Source organism: Macrosteles quadrilineatus, unplaced genomic scaffold (assembly GCF_028750875.1).
Source record: "Macrosteles quadrilineatus isolate MER2022 unplaced genomic scaffold, UCM_ALF_1.0 Scaffold_3__2_contigs__length_128488019, whole genome shotgun sequence".
NCBI lineage: Eukaryota > Metazoa > Arthropoda > Insecta > Hemiptera > Cicadellidae > Macrosteles > Macrosteles quadrilineatus.
Genome location: NW_026542596.1, coordinates 54,529,009 through 54,544,725, shown reverse-complemented (window position 1 = coordinate 54,544,725; position 15,717 = coordinate 54,529,009). Strand labels below are relative to the sequence as shown.

The 15,717-nt window shown below is 32.8% G+C and overlaps 1 protein-coding gene across 2 annotated transcripts in view; it reads right to left on the bottom strand.

Moving 5' to 3' along the window:
• Positions 1–9,332: 9,332 nt before the first annotated feature.
• LOC128989869 (condensin complex subunit 1) overlaps positions 9,333–15,717 on the bottom strand; it is a 47,058-nt gene continuing 40,673 nt past the window's right edge. For both annotated transcript variants that reach the window (XM_054411961.1, XM_054411962.1), the window contains exons 26-30: positions 15,492–15,652; positions 14,946–15,049; positions 13,849–13,996; positions 12,865–12,954; positions 9,333–10,713 (exon numbers count right to left, since the gene is read on the bottom strand). In XM_054411961.1, coding sequence (XP_054267936.1) covers positions 10,646–10,713; positions 12,865–12,954; positions 13,849–13,996; positions 14,946–15,049; positions 15,492–15,652 — 571 coding nt within the window. In that variant the 3' untranslated portion in view covers positions 9,333–10,645. The remainder of the gene's footprint in view (positions 10,714–12,864; positions 12,955–13,848; positions 13,997–14,945; positions 15,050–15,491; positions 15,653–15,717) is intronic.

Below are 15,717 nucleotides of genomic sequence, written 5' to 3'. Positions count from 1 at the left end.
CCTAAAAATCTATGGTAAGGGAGGAAAACAGGTCCGCGACGTAGAAAGTGGTGAAGAAAGTAGTAAAGGCAAGCAGACCATTAGATTAAGGTATTTGCAATCCTATGATGCTATGGGAAGGGAGGGAAACAGGTATGTGACGTAGGAAGTGGTGAGGGAAGTAGTCAAGGTGTGCTGTCCGGAGTGTGGAAACTGTTTATGACGATTTATCTACAATCCTAAAATACTATTGGAAGGGAGGAAAACAGGTCCACGACGTAGGAAGTGGTGAAGGAAGTAGTAAAGGCAAGCAGACCATTAGATTAAGGTATTTGCAATCCTATGATGCTATGGGAAGGGAGGGAAACAGGTCTGTGACGTAGGAAGTGGTGAAGGAAGTAGTAAAGGTAAGCAGACCATTAGATTAAGGTATTTGCAATCCTATGATGCTATGGGAAGGGAGGGAAACAGGTCTGTGACGTAGGAAGTGGTGAAGGAAGTAGTAAAAGGTAAGCAGACCATTAGATTAAGGTATTTGCAATCCTATGATGCTATGGGAAGGGAGGGAAACAGGTCTGTGACGTAGGAAGTGGTGAAGGAAGTTGTAAAGGCAAGCAGTCCGGACCGGACTGTGGTAACTGTTTGTGACGATTAGATTAAGGTATCTGCAATCCTAAAATGCTATGGGAAGGGAGGAAACCAGGTCCGCGACGTAGGAAGTGATGAAGGAAGTAGTCAAGGCGAGCTGTCCGGAGTTTGGAAACTGGTTATGTGGATTAGATTAATGTATCTACAGTCCTAAAATGCTATTCGAAGGGAGGAAGCCAGGTCCGCGATGTAGGAAATGGTGAGGGCCGTATTCAAGGCGAGCTGTCCGGAGCGTGGACACTGTTTATGACGATTAGATTAAAGTATCTGCAATCCTAAAATGCTATGGGAAGGGAGGGAAACAGGTCCACGACGTAGGGGTTGGTGAAGGAAGTAGTAGGCCTAAAGGTGAGCAGTGGTGAGTGTGGGAATGGATTAATGTATCTGCAATGTTAAAATGCTATGGTAAGAGACTGTAGACTGTAGGTTAAAATGATTACGAAGCACGAATCGATACATATTTTCGATACATGCAATCGTTTACAATATAAATTTACAACTGAGTTGACAACAGCTGATTTTTACACCATAGAGGCTAAAAACGATTTTTCTTCCCTTAAAAGTAAAAATGCAACTCTAGACCCGCAATACATGCACTAAAAACGACTGTTTTCACTGCAGTATGACAAAAACCATATGAACCCTTGATGACTCCGCTCAATTTTGTGGATGCCTTTGTAAACGCCACCTAGTAATCAAAATAGCTATTTTCCTATTCACCCAACAAAGTGGGTTTACTTCTTCCTTGCACTAATTATAGTACAGAAAACTGTTAATTGTTGCAATTACTGTACTTACTTTGTCCTACACCAGTATTCCAACCAAACAATACAAATAGGGGGTTTATAAACTAGAGATTAAATATAGGTACATCCATCTATATATATATATATATATATATATATATATATATATATATATATAATCCAATGTATGTTTGTTTGTTTGTCCTTTATGGGCTCCGAAACCGCTCGACAGATTGTAATGAAACTTTCAGGCAATATTAAGCACTAGCAACAGAGCCCATTGTTGTTAAATAAAATACAATGGTATCTAGTAAAATAATGATTATGAAATCCATACACCACTTTACTCACCAATATTAATGGTACGGATTAAGCACATAACATTAGAATCACACACTTAACATAAGGAACACACTTTAAACACAAATGCAAATTGTTAGCAACAACATTCAATCAAAGACAAATCAATTAAATAACAATATACGAATAAGCTGTTCAATTAATTATTAACACAAGTTTCGTATGATTAGATTATGCATAATGGTAAACCAATTATTACCATCTATAAAATTTATTGTTTTTCTTTTCCGAGTCGGGTTAGCTCTTCTACCCGAACGATTTTCTTAATTTTGGCCTTACACTAAAGGTGTGGACGCACCACAGATTTGCCATCAAGCATCGGCATTCATTTTAACGTATATTTCGAGTTGCCTCCCTGTACATTTCTTATGGGAGTTAAATTTGTGTTTTATTCAAGTTCGTTTGGCTCTTCTACCCGACCGATTTTCATAATTTTGATCTTAAAATAAAGCTATGCAAGCACATATTTGCATCAAGTATCATCATTAATTTATCTAATGTATTACTCGACAAAAAACTATAAATTTATTTTTTTTATTTTTAACTTCAATTAAAGATGTATTTCAGCAGTTCTAATTACATTACCCTATATATTTTGGTAAAAAACCTTTAATGAAATACCAGCTTTCATTTGAGCTATTGATTATTAAGATCGGACTACCTAAAGCACAATCTGCTGAATCATGAATCAACAATAATTATAATAGTTTTAGTACTTATCTGCAATCAATGATCGTAACTCTATTTTTATTTATGTTATTTTATATGTCTTGACCTTAAAATACTTCTAGAAATAAAGGATTTCATTTGAGATATTGAAAGTTTCAAACAGTTAAGTTCAAGATACTATATCATTCAATCAGAAAACATAAATTTGATTATATCTTGGATATGGAATTTAGTTTTAGATATATTTACTCAATTCTAATTACGTTATCCTATTTGCCATTCTCCAAAAGATTATCCAAAAGCAGGTTCTTAGGACCTAAGAACCATCAGTGAAATACCAGCTTCCATTTGAATTATTAATTATAAAGATTATTATTAATATCGGACGTACCTAAAGCACACTGCTAAATCATGAACAACCCAAAATGTTCGAAAAATTGAATTAATTATCATCGATTTATAGTCAACGATCTTGCTTGCAACCTCAACAGCAACTGTCGACTTTGACGGGGTTCACCTAGTAAATCTTTAAAAAATCATACTTTCATAATTATTTGCAAATCTACACGAATTATGCTTTCCAATGACCTATTAATTATTAAAATCGGTTCAGTAGAACTGTAGATTTAATTGTATAAAGTTCAACAACAACATCTTTAATTTAGTATTTTCTCACCACTATAAGTAGGGAGGTTGCTTAACGTTTTTTGCAAATAACTTTGAAACGGTGAGGAAATCGACCAAAGTGGAAGGTGATATTCTGATAGAGAATAAAATTTACTACAAATTACTATTACGGATTTCTTGAAAATACTCAATAAAGGCAGCCTAAATTTGGCTACAAATATGAACTTGGAAATATAAACTTGGGGGAAAAAGGCGTTTTAAATGTATTATTGTTTATTTTTATTTTTTCACCTCAAATATGTAATAAAATCAAACTTTCATAATTATTTGCAAATCTACACGAATTAGGCTTTCCAACGACCCATTAAGTAACAAAATCGGTCCGGTAGAAGTGTAGATTTAGTTGTACAAAGTTTAAAAAAAATATATCTAATTCAGTATTTTCACACCACTATAAATTTGGAGTTTACTTAGCTTATTGCCAATAACTTTTAAATGGAGGGGAAATCGACCAAAGTGGATGTGATATTCTGAAAGAAAATAAAATTTACTACAAATAACTACTATGCATTTCTTGAAAATACTTAATAAAGGCAGATAAAAACTGGCTACAAATAGAAACTTGAAAAAAAAACAGTTTTTAATGTATTTTTGTTATTTTTACTTTTTTACAACAAATATTTAATAAAATCACACTTTCATAATTATTTGCAAATCTACATAAATTAGGCTTTCCAATGACCCATTAATTAACAAAATCGGTCTAGTAGAAGTCTAGATTTAGTTGTACAAAGTTTAACAAAATTATCCCTAACTCAGTATTTTCTCATTACTATAATTTCAGAGGTTGCTTAGCTTTTTTGCAAATAACTTTTAAATGGTGAGGAAATCGACCAAAGTGGAAGGTGATAATCTAAAAGAGAATACAATTTCCTACAAATTGATACCATGGACCTCTTTGAAATACTAAAAAATGGCAGCCAAAAGTCGCACACAAACAAAAAGTGTGAAATAACACCGTTTTCAATGTATTTCTAATGGAAAACATGTTTTTTGTATTTTTCCACCTAATATAATGAGAAATAAAAACTTTCATAATTATTTGCAAATCTACACGAATTAAGCTTTCCGACGACCCATTAATTAATAAAATCGGTCCAGTAGAACTCTAGATTTAGTTGTACAAAGATTTTTAAAACAATCTATATAGAATAGATTATTCAAGGATGGCTTTTGTGAAATTTGGTGCAGATCCGTCAAAAGGGCTCCGCCCCAGTGGCTCTGGAGTTTCCCATGTTAACCTTATGAGGACTCTTATTTAAATGGAATTAAAGAATCTTAACAACTGGTTCAACTAAACAAGTTGATTCTGTGATTTTCAATAGCATTAAAAGTTAATAGGTTTACCAACAGGGTGCAGCACTATTTTTAGCGAATTTCCCTATAGGGAAGTAGCTATTACCGTAGGTGGCACGGTAAGACCTAGACCCGGGACCGATTTACTTTTTCATTTTGATGTCCCCAGAGGCCAAAAACACCATTCGTTCAAATTTTTATATATGTATATATATATATATATATAGACTTATATATATATATATATATATATATATATACGTCCGTGAACGCGATAACTTGAGTAATTTTTGTCCGATTTTGATGAAATTTGGTTTAAAGGTGTAAAGCGGGATAAACTTGAATGAGTTCGCGAACCAGCACGATCGGACCATGGGAACGGGGCTTTACGGGGGGTTTTATGGGGTAAAAATTGGTTTTTCTCACTTTTGACCCTCAAAACACAAAATTTCCCGATTTCTCTTTAGACCTCTTTAAAGAGCTTAAAAAAACAAATAATTTAGTATATAAAAGTATTTTTGTTCGATTATTAGTAACGGAGAAAATTAAAAAAATTGTAAATTTAAAATACCCATGTTATTCTTATGGAGAATATTGTCAAATGTTGTAGTTTGCTTGTTTATGGATATATTTTGATCAAACTTGGCAAATTTATTTATTTTGTACTAAGCTATCAATATTTTACTCAAAAACACACTTTATTAGTTTCCTTGTAGCAGCAAACCTAGGTACTCGTTAAACCTAATGTTATTAAAATATATTTCACTGAAAATCAATTCAGACAAATGGAAATTCGCTTAGTCGGCAGGTTTGCTGCGGCGGGGGTATTTTTTAAATAATGACAACAGCTAATTTTCAACTAAAAGGTGAGTGAGCATAGCGAACGAACTTCAACCTGGAGGCGAGTTAGCGTAGCGAACGAGCTAACCTGAAGAAAAGTGAGCACAGCGAACGAGCTGCAACCTAAAGATGAGTGAGCGTAGCGAACGAACTTAACCAGGACGAGATTGAGACGTGCAAACGAGCTCATCTTGAAAATGAACGAGCATTTGACATAAGACCACATTTGGACCGGACGGAGTCTGTCGGGCAAGCTAGTTCAATATAAAATCCAATGTATGTTTGTTCGTCCTTTATGGACTCCGAAACCGCTCGACAGATTGTAATGAAACTTTCAGGCATTATTACAGAATGGTTTGTGTGAAGTTTGGAGCAGTCCGTCAAAAGGGCTCCGCCCCAGTGGCTCTGGAGTTTCCCATGTTAACCTTTAAGTCTTCTTAGCCTTGTTTCTCTCGCTTAAAGCAAGAGTCAATTTATTCTTTACTATGCTACCTCATTAAAATTGGCTTTTCAGTATTCAAAGTTATCATCCTTTTTTTTGTTGGTCTCAGTTGTAATTGCTTTTTGCACTACTGTAATTAATAAAGACTAGATTATGTTACCTATACAAGGGTTTTAATGTTCATTTGTAAAGTCTAAAAATGTTACTGGTGTGTAATCAACACACAAAATATCAATTATTATTCCTAAAATATATCAGTATTTTGGAGTTTGTGTTAAAAAGTATTTTTGGTAACATGACTCTGGAGGAAATTGGTACCAAATGAATATACATAGGTCTAATAAAACACAATAAGTGCATTTAATTGCCAATTAAAATACATCAAACAAGAAGGAGAATGTTTTAAAAATAAAGTTGAAAGAATTAAAATCACCTATTGATAATTTAAGTGTTTATAATATTAAATATTGGATTTAAGAATCAATACTAAAACAATATTGATTTAAGGATGAATATTAAAACAATACAGATATTGTTTTAGGAGCTGTACAATGTCCTTTAGACTATAAGTTATTACTCTTGTTTAGTCCAAGCAAACTAAAAAAAAAAAAAAAAAAAAAAAAAAACACAGACACAGGGATCGTTTAAAAAATTGCACAAAGTTTTATGGTTTTATTTTGTAGTGTTGGGTGTGCAGAGTGAAATACTAAAAGTTGGCCAGAATCAGTCAACGGGACAACCCCTAAAATCACGATTAAAAGTGGTGTGGCTTTTCCCAACATTGGACAAATTTTGAAAAAAAGCTACCACATGCATTTTTACATGCACATTTTTTTGAGAAATTGACTTGGGATTGGTACTTCATTTTGATAGGGAACGTGTTATTGACCGCCATCTTGGATATAAATAAAATTTGTAAATGTAATAATAGTGTTGTGACACATTATTGTAAAATCAATTTTCACGCTGATTTCATTGCCGAAATCAGTTTTTAAATATCTGTTTTTGTTTTAAAGATATATTCAAACAAAACCCTCCCCACATTTTTAAGATTATTTTCTTATATCTCCAGGTTTTATTAACGCTTGCAGTTTGTTATAGCTTTAAAATATTCAGTGATGTAAGTGTTTTAATTTGAGCTATTGATTATTAAAAATGGACTAGTTAGAGACAAGCTACAAATCCCAACACGATATTAAATTTAACTTTTTAGAAATAATCAGTTTTTATTAAAAGATTTATATCTTGGGCTGTTAATACATCACCAAGTTCTTATACTATTCCTAAGTTACCTCTAGACAGTACTATTTTTATAAATACTAGTTGTTTGTACTTAATATGATCTAACTACTTAAACATAAATCAGAGTTTTAATACAAAAGAAGCTGGTTTTTTCTTTTGTAAAAGAGGTCTCCATTCCAATAATATACCAAAGCTAGTCCTATAAAATATGTTCTCGAAGAGTAATGATGGCTTGGGCAAGCAAAAAACCATGACATGTGATAGTAGGACTTTCAGACTGCTATTCAACAAATCAAAGGTTAAATATCCTCGTAATGAGCACAGTGGTATTTACTGGGGGGTCTTTTGAATGACTTTCAAAGCACATACTTTACATGAGTTATAAGTTTTTTTTATACACATTTTTAATGTCCAAAGTCCATATTGTATGTCCAAGCTAAATTTTAAAATCAAAATTATTCAAGACAAATGGCATCTTGATATTCATTATAAAACAATTTTTCAAGTTACATTTACTAAAGTGTAATTGTTGATGTATTTTTATACAGGGTGAGTTTTAAATGTCCCCCCCCAACTTTTTTCTACATTGTTTTAAATATCAATCCCAGACCACTTCCAAACATTGTTGGGTAGTAAGTACTTCATTTTGACAAGGTGGTCATTTCCGGCCGCCATCTTGGATCCGCCATATTGGATGCAAATTTTTTTTTCAAAATGTAAAGGTGGGGTTGAGACCCATTATTTCAAATTAGATTTTTACCCTGATTACAATGCCACAAACCGTTTCAAAAAATCTTGATTCATTCAAAAGTTATGAGGGCTTTTTAAAACTTTATTTTTAGCCCATTTTAACATTGTGCATTTACAAACTAAGGACCATAATCTCAAAATAGTGCTAGATAAAGATAAATATACACTACCAGTCATTGTCGACTTATTTTCACTTGGTTATGACTGATGTAATTTTTTCGGCCGCCATCTTGGATCCGCCATTTTGAAATATGATAAATTATTCTTAATATGAAGGGTGTGTTGTGACCCATCATTTCGGATTACTTTTTTAAGCTGAACTCAATTCCATGATCCGTTTTTCATTTTCATATTATGATTTTGAAATATTCACATTTTTAACAAAAAAAATGCAATATCTCATAAATAAAACTTGATAACAAAAAAATGATTGCGGCATTGAGTTTAGCTTAAAAAAGTAGTTCGAAATGATGGGTCACAACACACCCTTCATATTTAAAATAATATATCACATTTCAAAATGGCGGATCCAAGATGGCGGCCGAAAAAAATACATCAGTCATAAATAAGTGAAAATAGTTTTACAATAACTGGTAGTGTATACTTATCTTTATCTAGCACTATTTTGAGATTATGGTCTTAGTTTGTAAATGCACAATGTTAAAATGGGCTGAAAATAAAGTTTTAAAAAGCCCTCATAACTTTTGAATGAATCAAGATTTTTAAAAACGGTTTGTGGCATTGTAATCAGGGTAAAAATCTAATTTGAAATAATGGGTCACAACCCCACCTTTACATTTGAAAAAAATATTTTGCATCCAATATGGCGGATCCAAGATGGCGGCCGGAAATGACCACCTTGTCAAAATGAAGTACTTACTACCCAACAATGTTTGGAAGTGGTCTGGGATTGATATTTGAAAAAATGTAGGAAAAAGTTGGGGGGGGGGACAATTAAAACTCACCCTGTATATTATTATCATTTCATATTCTTGTTGTTTTGTGCATGCTAATTTTTGTCCTATCTAACAAATGAGTAAGCCTATTGTAATTCTGTGATTCATGTAAAAGTGGCATATCACCAAATAAATAAAACAAATAAATTAGAATAAAACTTGGATTATGAACTATGTATATGAATTAAATGGGGGGGAAATATTATACTATGAGCTATGGACTATGAACCAGGTCACATAATTACATAACTAAAAGTGGAATTTTAACCCATGTCTTCAAAACATAAGTCATGCACTAAAAGAGGCCTGCCCCAGCCAATATAAGAAATTTTCCTTCAGAAGAAGACTGATAAATACTATCTAAATTATGACTGTTTAAAAGATCAAATTACAATTGTTATTTAACAGCACTACCCTATATAATTTATAAAGGCAGTTTGTCAGTCTTATATCCCTGTTGGAAGTTGGGACATTTTTGCACTGGATTTTTAACTGTTAATAAGAATGTTTCAATAACCAACACAAAACATACAGTAAACCCCTGGTGAATTAATATTAGGCTACTTTAACTCAAAGTTGGAAATCAACCACTTAGCTTTCATTAAAATATTGTTAACACTCACCTTTTTCTTATAAGAACGAAGGGTTTTATAAGAAATAAACCGATTCTTCACATAAAAGACCAAAATAAACTAGTATAAAAGTACAAAAAAAAACTTTAACGGTAGTATCAGGTTCAGGGTTTCTAAGAAGTTTTATTTGTTAAAAAGTGCACCTTATTTCTAAATCCATAAGATACAATTAATTACAAAACAATACATAGTCTAACTGTGATGCAACATTTAAAAAATGTTAAAAACAATTTAAACAGATTGTTTTAAGGCATCACTGGTTCCTATCACAGCCGTAAGATATACAAAATTACTAACAATAAATAGTTAGCTAGTTTAATAATTAATTACTGCTTGAAAACATAACCACTGTGATTGCCCAGCAGTTAAATTACTTTGAAGTATACAAATATTTACCAGAGTGTCTACAACAGTACCTGCCATACAAAAATTCAAGGTTGTTCGGAGAGTTTTAAGGATACTACTTCAGAAATGTGTGAAATATCAAATAATGAAACACCTTCTATGTCACACACAAAACCTTACTTTCATACCATCTGACTCCCACTAATTCAAACCTGTTGGAGAAAAAAAGGTTACTTCATTTACCGTAGAGAGAAAAAAATTTCATGGTAAGTAGGAAATTTGGGTTAACTGCTAATAGCCTATGGCCGAGTGTCAATTCAGGGTTTTATTTTAAGACCAGAAGATGATGACGGATATTTCTGTAATCTTAGAAGATCATCACCATGTTTCTGGGATTGCACGAGCAATAAATGGCCATTTACAATTTGTTTATCTAGTTTTACTGCTTTTACAGGTAAACGTAATAATTTCAAACGTGGTCTGGTCCCCATTAGTTTGGATTAAACTAGCAGGGCTCTGGTATATGATAAAATATTTACATATAATTACAAGATACACGATTGTAATCTAACAAAAGACATTGACTTTGCACATCACAGTTCACAGTAAAATTAAATTAGAACCAGTCGAACTCTCTCTACTTCCCAACTCACTTATCGACTCAAACTCTCGACAAACTTTACAAAAGTAATAAGCATAACAATTTATTGTGTTTGTGACAATTCATTACTTCCTTGATGAAAATTTATACACTTTTAAGTGACAACAATCATTCATACATTGTGAAATTCTGTAAGTTTTCAGGGAAGTCCAGGACCCAAACTAAATATCAGGGACTTTTCTGAAATATCAAAGTTATACAGGAGCTGAAGACACCTTGTTTACTGGATCACAGTTAAAATCTTTACTTGGTCACATTAGTCTCTTACCTTATAATCCTATATTGAGCATTATGTAGGCCTATTACATTACACTAGTATCAACATTTATGTTTGTACTTTTTTGAAAACATTATTATCAGTACCTAATCTATTCATAATTACAGACATTATCTTAAAATAGTTTCTTCCTCTGTCGTGCTGTTGTCTTTTTCTGCTGAAACACTTCTTTCTCCGCCTCATCTGTAAAAAGATTTCATATAATCACTCCATATGTTTAAGGTGAGTATGCGTTTTTGTATGTAAACTATTTACTATGTAAACAGTCCACCCTGGGAAAAGAAACACCAAATCTTTAGAGTTTATACAAAAATAACAATAATTCTACTGTCACTGACAACATTTTTTTTAATACAGGAAAGTTTGTAATAGAAAAAATTGTCTTCAGTTTCAGAAAGTTCATCTTCATCTGATGACTGGAACTTTTCCTAGATTAAAAAACCTAAAAAAATGGTTAAACTCATTTTGACTTCACATTGTGAGAGTGTGGGAAAACTGTGAGGTCAAGATTAGTAGTTTTCCAAGTTGCCACATATGCCGCCACTGTCGCCTTTAGCGTAGTAGTGGGTCGTAGTGTGAGCTGGCCTTATTGGCCGCAATTTTTTTTTTCTGCGATTATGAAAAAAGGTAAAGGCAAACTGGTCAAAGGAAACGACACATTAATTTGGAAAAAATTGCTACAAGTAAATTTTAATTGGAAAATGACATCGTTTTTAATTTTAATTAACTAAAATTGTGATTATATATTTTTAATTTTATTTCTAAGTGACAAGTTTATTATTAAAATTTTAGTCAGAATTATTTAACAGCCATAAATTTAAATTAATTTATTACCTAATTAAATGAAAATAAAATTCTGAAAATTAATTTTTTGACCAAACACCCTTCAACTGAACTTGAATTAACTAACACCACAAAAAAAAAAAACGAATGAATTAGAAAATTAGCTAGACAATGGAACCGTCCGACAAGGGATGAATTATTGGCCAACGAAATCTAATGGAGCAGACGATAATACATACAATGTTATTAGTGATGTCAAAAACGACCACTGTGAATCTTAAGGACCTTTAAATTCCAACCACTGATCAGCCAAAAAATTGTTTAGATCAGAAACAGTCTTACCTCCTTTATATACTTTAACTGCGGTTTTACTATAATGTTAGTGAGAGCAATCAAATGTTTTGTGGAAAGATTAATGTTGTGTTTCTTGGGCTAGAGCGGACCCATCAAGGTAAGCCAATCACTAACCAATCAAAAAGCCTTAAAATCTGGGCCCTTGTGCATATGATAAATGTTTTTTTTTTTAATTTAGATCAGTCTTTCAAATAAAATCTCTTCATTTTGTACTTTTATGCATCAGAAAAGAAAAGTTATCAAATTATAAAGTTGTTATCAATTTAGAACTTTCTTTTATGGTAACGTTGATTATCAACCCAAAGTTTCAGTGAAAATTACATACAGGGTGAAAAAGAAGTCCGGGGACGGATGGGTATGAAAAAAATGTATAGGCCTAAGGTAGAGTAACAAAGTTACTGAGCATAGAAATTCTTTTAACATATTATTCAGTGATACGCTACCTCTTCAGGGGCGTTTGAAGTTAGAAAACAATAACAAATCTGATATCATATGAGCATAGGTTGATATGCAAATCAAATTAAAGATCTTTATTTTTAAGGGATTTCCACTGAGCGACAGCGGCACCGGACTTACCAGGGTGGTCGGGGTTATTCCACCCCCCAGCAAAAAAGGGGGTACAGGGGTTCTTCCCCGGAGAATTTTTGCATAAATTAAAGTGAAAATCAAACATTTCTACATATCTTTTAATACATTTTCCGATTATATTTGCTTGTGAATAGTCCATATAATCTCACTTAATTACGTACCGGTATTCTATAACGTTGTAACAGCCCAAGGCGCTCCCTTCACAACCTCTTGGGTCAAAATCAAACATGTTAATCACTCGTTTACTCAACAGAAGCTGAGAATACTCTAAAATAGTTACACAATGTTGTTTTTTGAAAACTTTTATAATTCTGATACAATTAAAATGTGAATCATTAAATAAACATGCCAGCACCAACCACAGCCGATATGACGCCCAGTTATCATATTATTTTATGACCTGAAATGCCACTATCCCAAACTTAAACGAACAACCCAGTTAAAATTGGCAGCTGTTCAAGAATGTCTTGAATTTAATAATCTTTTCAATAATAACATGGTGTAATAATTGCCAATTTTAAGAAATATTTTGTGAAATGTGCTTGAAAAAAAAGAGAAATTATAAATTAAACGTCAGTGTTCTCAATATAATTAAAACTTAACACTTACCTCCACTTTTGTCTGAGTCACTGGGACTTTCTTCTTCAGACTCTGATATATATTTAGGAACTTTCTTCTTCTTCGCAGTTTTTCTTGTTGCTGAAATATCACAATCCAGGTCAGCCATTAGATGCAAATGCAATGAAATCATTATCAGTTTCACAAAGTAATAAATAATAAATACAAAAAAACTTAAAAGTTTTGTTAGTAGGATTTCTGAAGAAACCATAAATATAATCAATACACTTATTTAGGCCGATAAATCTGCCATAATGAGTAATATGAACCTTTACTTACAGGTATTTATGTGAGTACTCATCAAAAATGACTGAAAGAAAACTGTCTCCAGCAAGTGCTGCAGCATGGGGTCAATTTCTGAACTACTAAACTATGGTGTTGTTGGGTTTACCAGGGTTGTTAATTTGTAGACCATTAATCTCAATGGCTGAACTGTGTAAGTTTTCTCTTTTGGTCAAGAGACAGCATCATAAATCAAGAACTTGAATCCCGTTTTATAGTGACGGTTGTGTCTGGGTTTGTAAAAAATTGGTTTTACATGAATATTGACTAATGTGTTTATAAATGAGTTAAATTAACAGATAGGGATCATTTAACAAGGCTTTGTTCTGACACTCAGAAACACAGAAATACTAGGGAATTTGGAAAAAAACACTTTCTTTCAAGGTATTCCTTTACTGTAATTTAGATGCCGTTTGAGGACATGACGTGAAGAATCTATTTGGTATAGAAAACTATTTCCTACATCAATAAATTCTTGAAAGTTGCTTTAAGATTCAACCACGACACTGCTGATACAATACAATGGAACAAAAAAGAAAGACCCGGAAAAGCTTGGCAAATCTATAGGAAAGTAGCACAACAGCAGAAGACTTAAGACTGTGGAGGCAATAAGTTACAAAGGCCAAAAGCCAATAGTCTAGTCGGTAAGGTAAAGTAAGGTTGAAAACATATTTTGCATCATAGATAAATTACCTGGGGTCTTGGCAGGTGTTTTTCTAGGATTTCTACCAGGTGTTTTGGACGGAAGGTCACTCATAGTTTCGTCTGCATTGTGTATATGATCAGCTGATCCCTTCGTGATCACCTCATCAATTATGGCATTCAGCTCAGCCCCGATCTCCTAAAACATGTGACAAAGGAATTGGTGATATTTACAGGCGGATGACATTTTGAAGATAGCATTTAAAAAATTAGCACTGCATAATCTCTATTTGTAAGCAATTCCTGTAATTCTTAGGATTAATCCCAAAACTTGGATTCCATTTTGTATAGGACTGATTTAAGACTGATTGATTTGATGATAGGTTCTACATAACAACCATTTGAATATATTATTTTTTACTGTAACAAACTTGTAAATCATTCTCTTACAAAAAACAAACAAATATGAATAGCATTTGAAAAAAGAAACATAAAAAAACACACAAATAGAACTTGAATTAGTAATGCATTTTCAAATTTTTACCCTAGATTCACAGACTAAAAGTAGTCAGAGTGACACCTATTATAGCCATATGGCATTTTTCTTAATATTTACAATCAAAATAGGCTAGGTAATAAAAGGTAAATAAACATGCTCTTTTGCTAGCATAACTCTGAGTAGCATGCACAGCATTATAAATGTTTGAAATTCAATTTAATTTTTCAGATAGTTTCAAGTTACTGAATTAAGTTCAAATCACCCTACAGACTTTTTTTTGTGCTCAACATATGTTCTGTATTATACAGACTACAACATCCATATAGCTTTTAACTGAGTTCTCCAGTAGAGGCAAACTTTTATATATTGTGTATCTGTGTATGTTATAGACAGGTAGACCAACAGCTCGAGATGAGCTCCTAATGAATCACAGAACTAACACAAAGCTTAAAGTCATTGGGGATTGTTAGGATCCCAGGACTCTAGAACAGAAACCTTGTGCAATAACTACTATAATCAGCGGTGCCCCATCAACAGATCAATTTTACTCTGATAAAATTGTGTGGTTTAATGTATGGAAGAAAATTGATTAATGTTTCTAGCGTTTATTTTAGTTCGTTACACAAATATTTCAGTTTTCCATACAAACCTTCAATCCAGGTTTGGTAGATCTGGACACACTGGACACGATACTCATGAACAATGTTGCTACAGGCTGATACAACAGACGGTCACAGAAGCAAGTGGCATGGTCTATAACACATAGAATGTATGATGTTTCAAATTTGAAAAATGTACAAGCTTCCAAAAAAAAAAAAAAAAGATTTTAAAACTTGATTACCTAGCTTAAGACCTTTGAGTCCCTAAGCCAATGATATGGGTCACAGTAACAAAGGAAATTTCCACTTTTAACTATCAAAGCCAGTAAAACGCAACCAAAATGGCTGAATGGCTTGTCATGTGTTCCAGCCTGAAGTCAAGTTTAGAACTACTGTGGATTTTGGTTTTTTGTTGAATTAATTAAGGTGTTGTCTACCTAGACTGGACAGATCACACGATAGATAGAATTATTGTTGTGTACTATCAAGTATCAGCTGCTTGGAACTGTTTTCTTGAATTATAAAAACCCTGAAAAATCATAAATTAACAATCTTCAAAACAATTGAGGAGTTAGACAGGAGTTGACTCTACTCACCAATGAGCCTACGCAGACTTCTGTCACTCCAGGGCAGCAATGACAGACAGAATGCCAAGTCCTTCCACTGTCTCTCACATAGTGACTCCTTCATCCTTTTGCACAACTTCTCGACTAGGTTCTCAAGTTGCTTCTCCTTCTGGATTTGATCCATTATATACCTGTCAATGCAGTAATTTATAAATTTATAGTGGAAAAAAATCTGGATGTGATACGGTAAAACTTT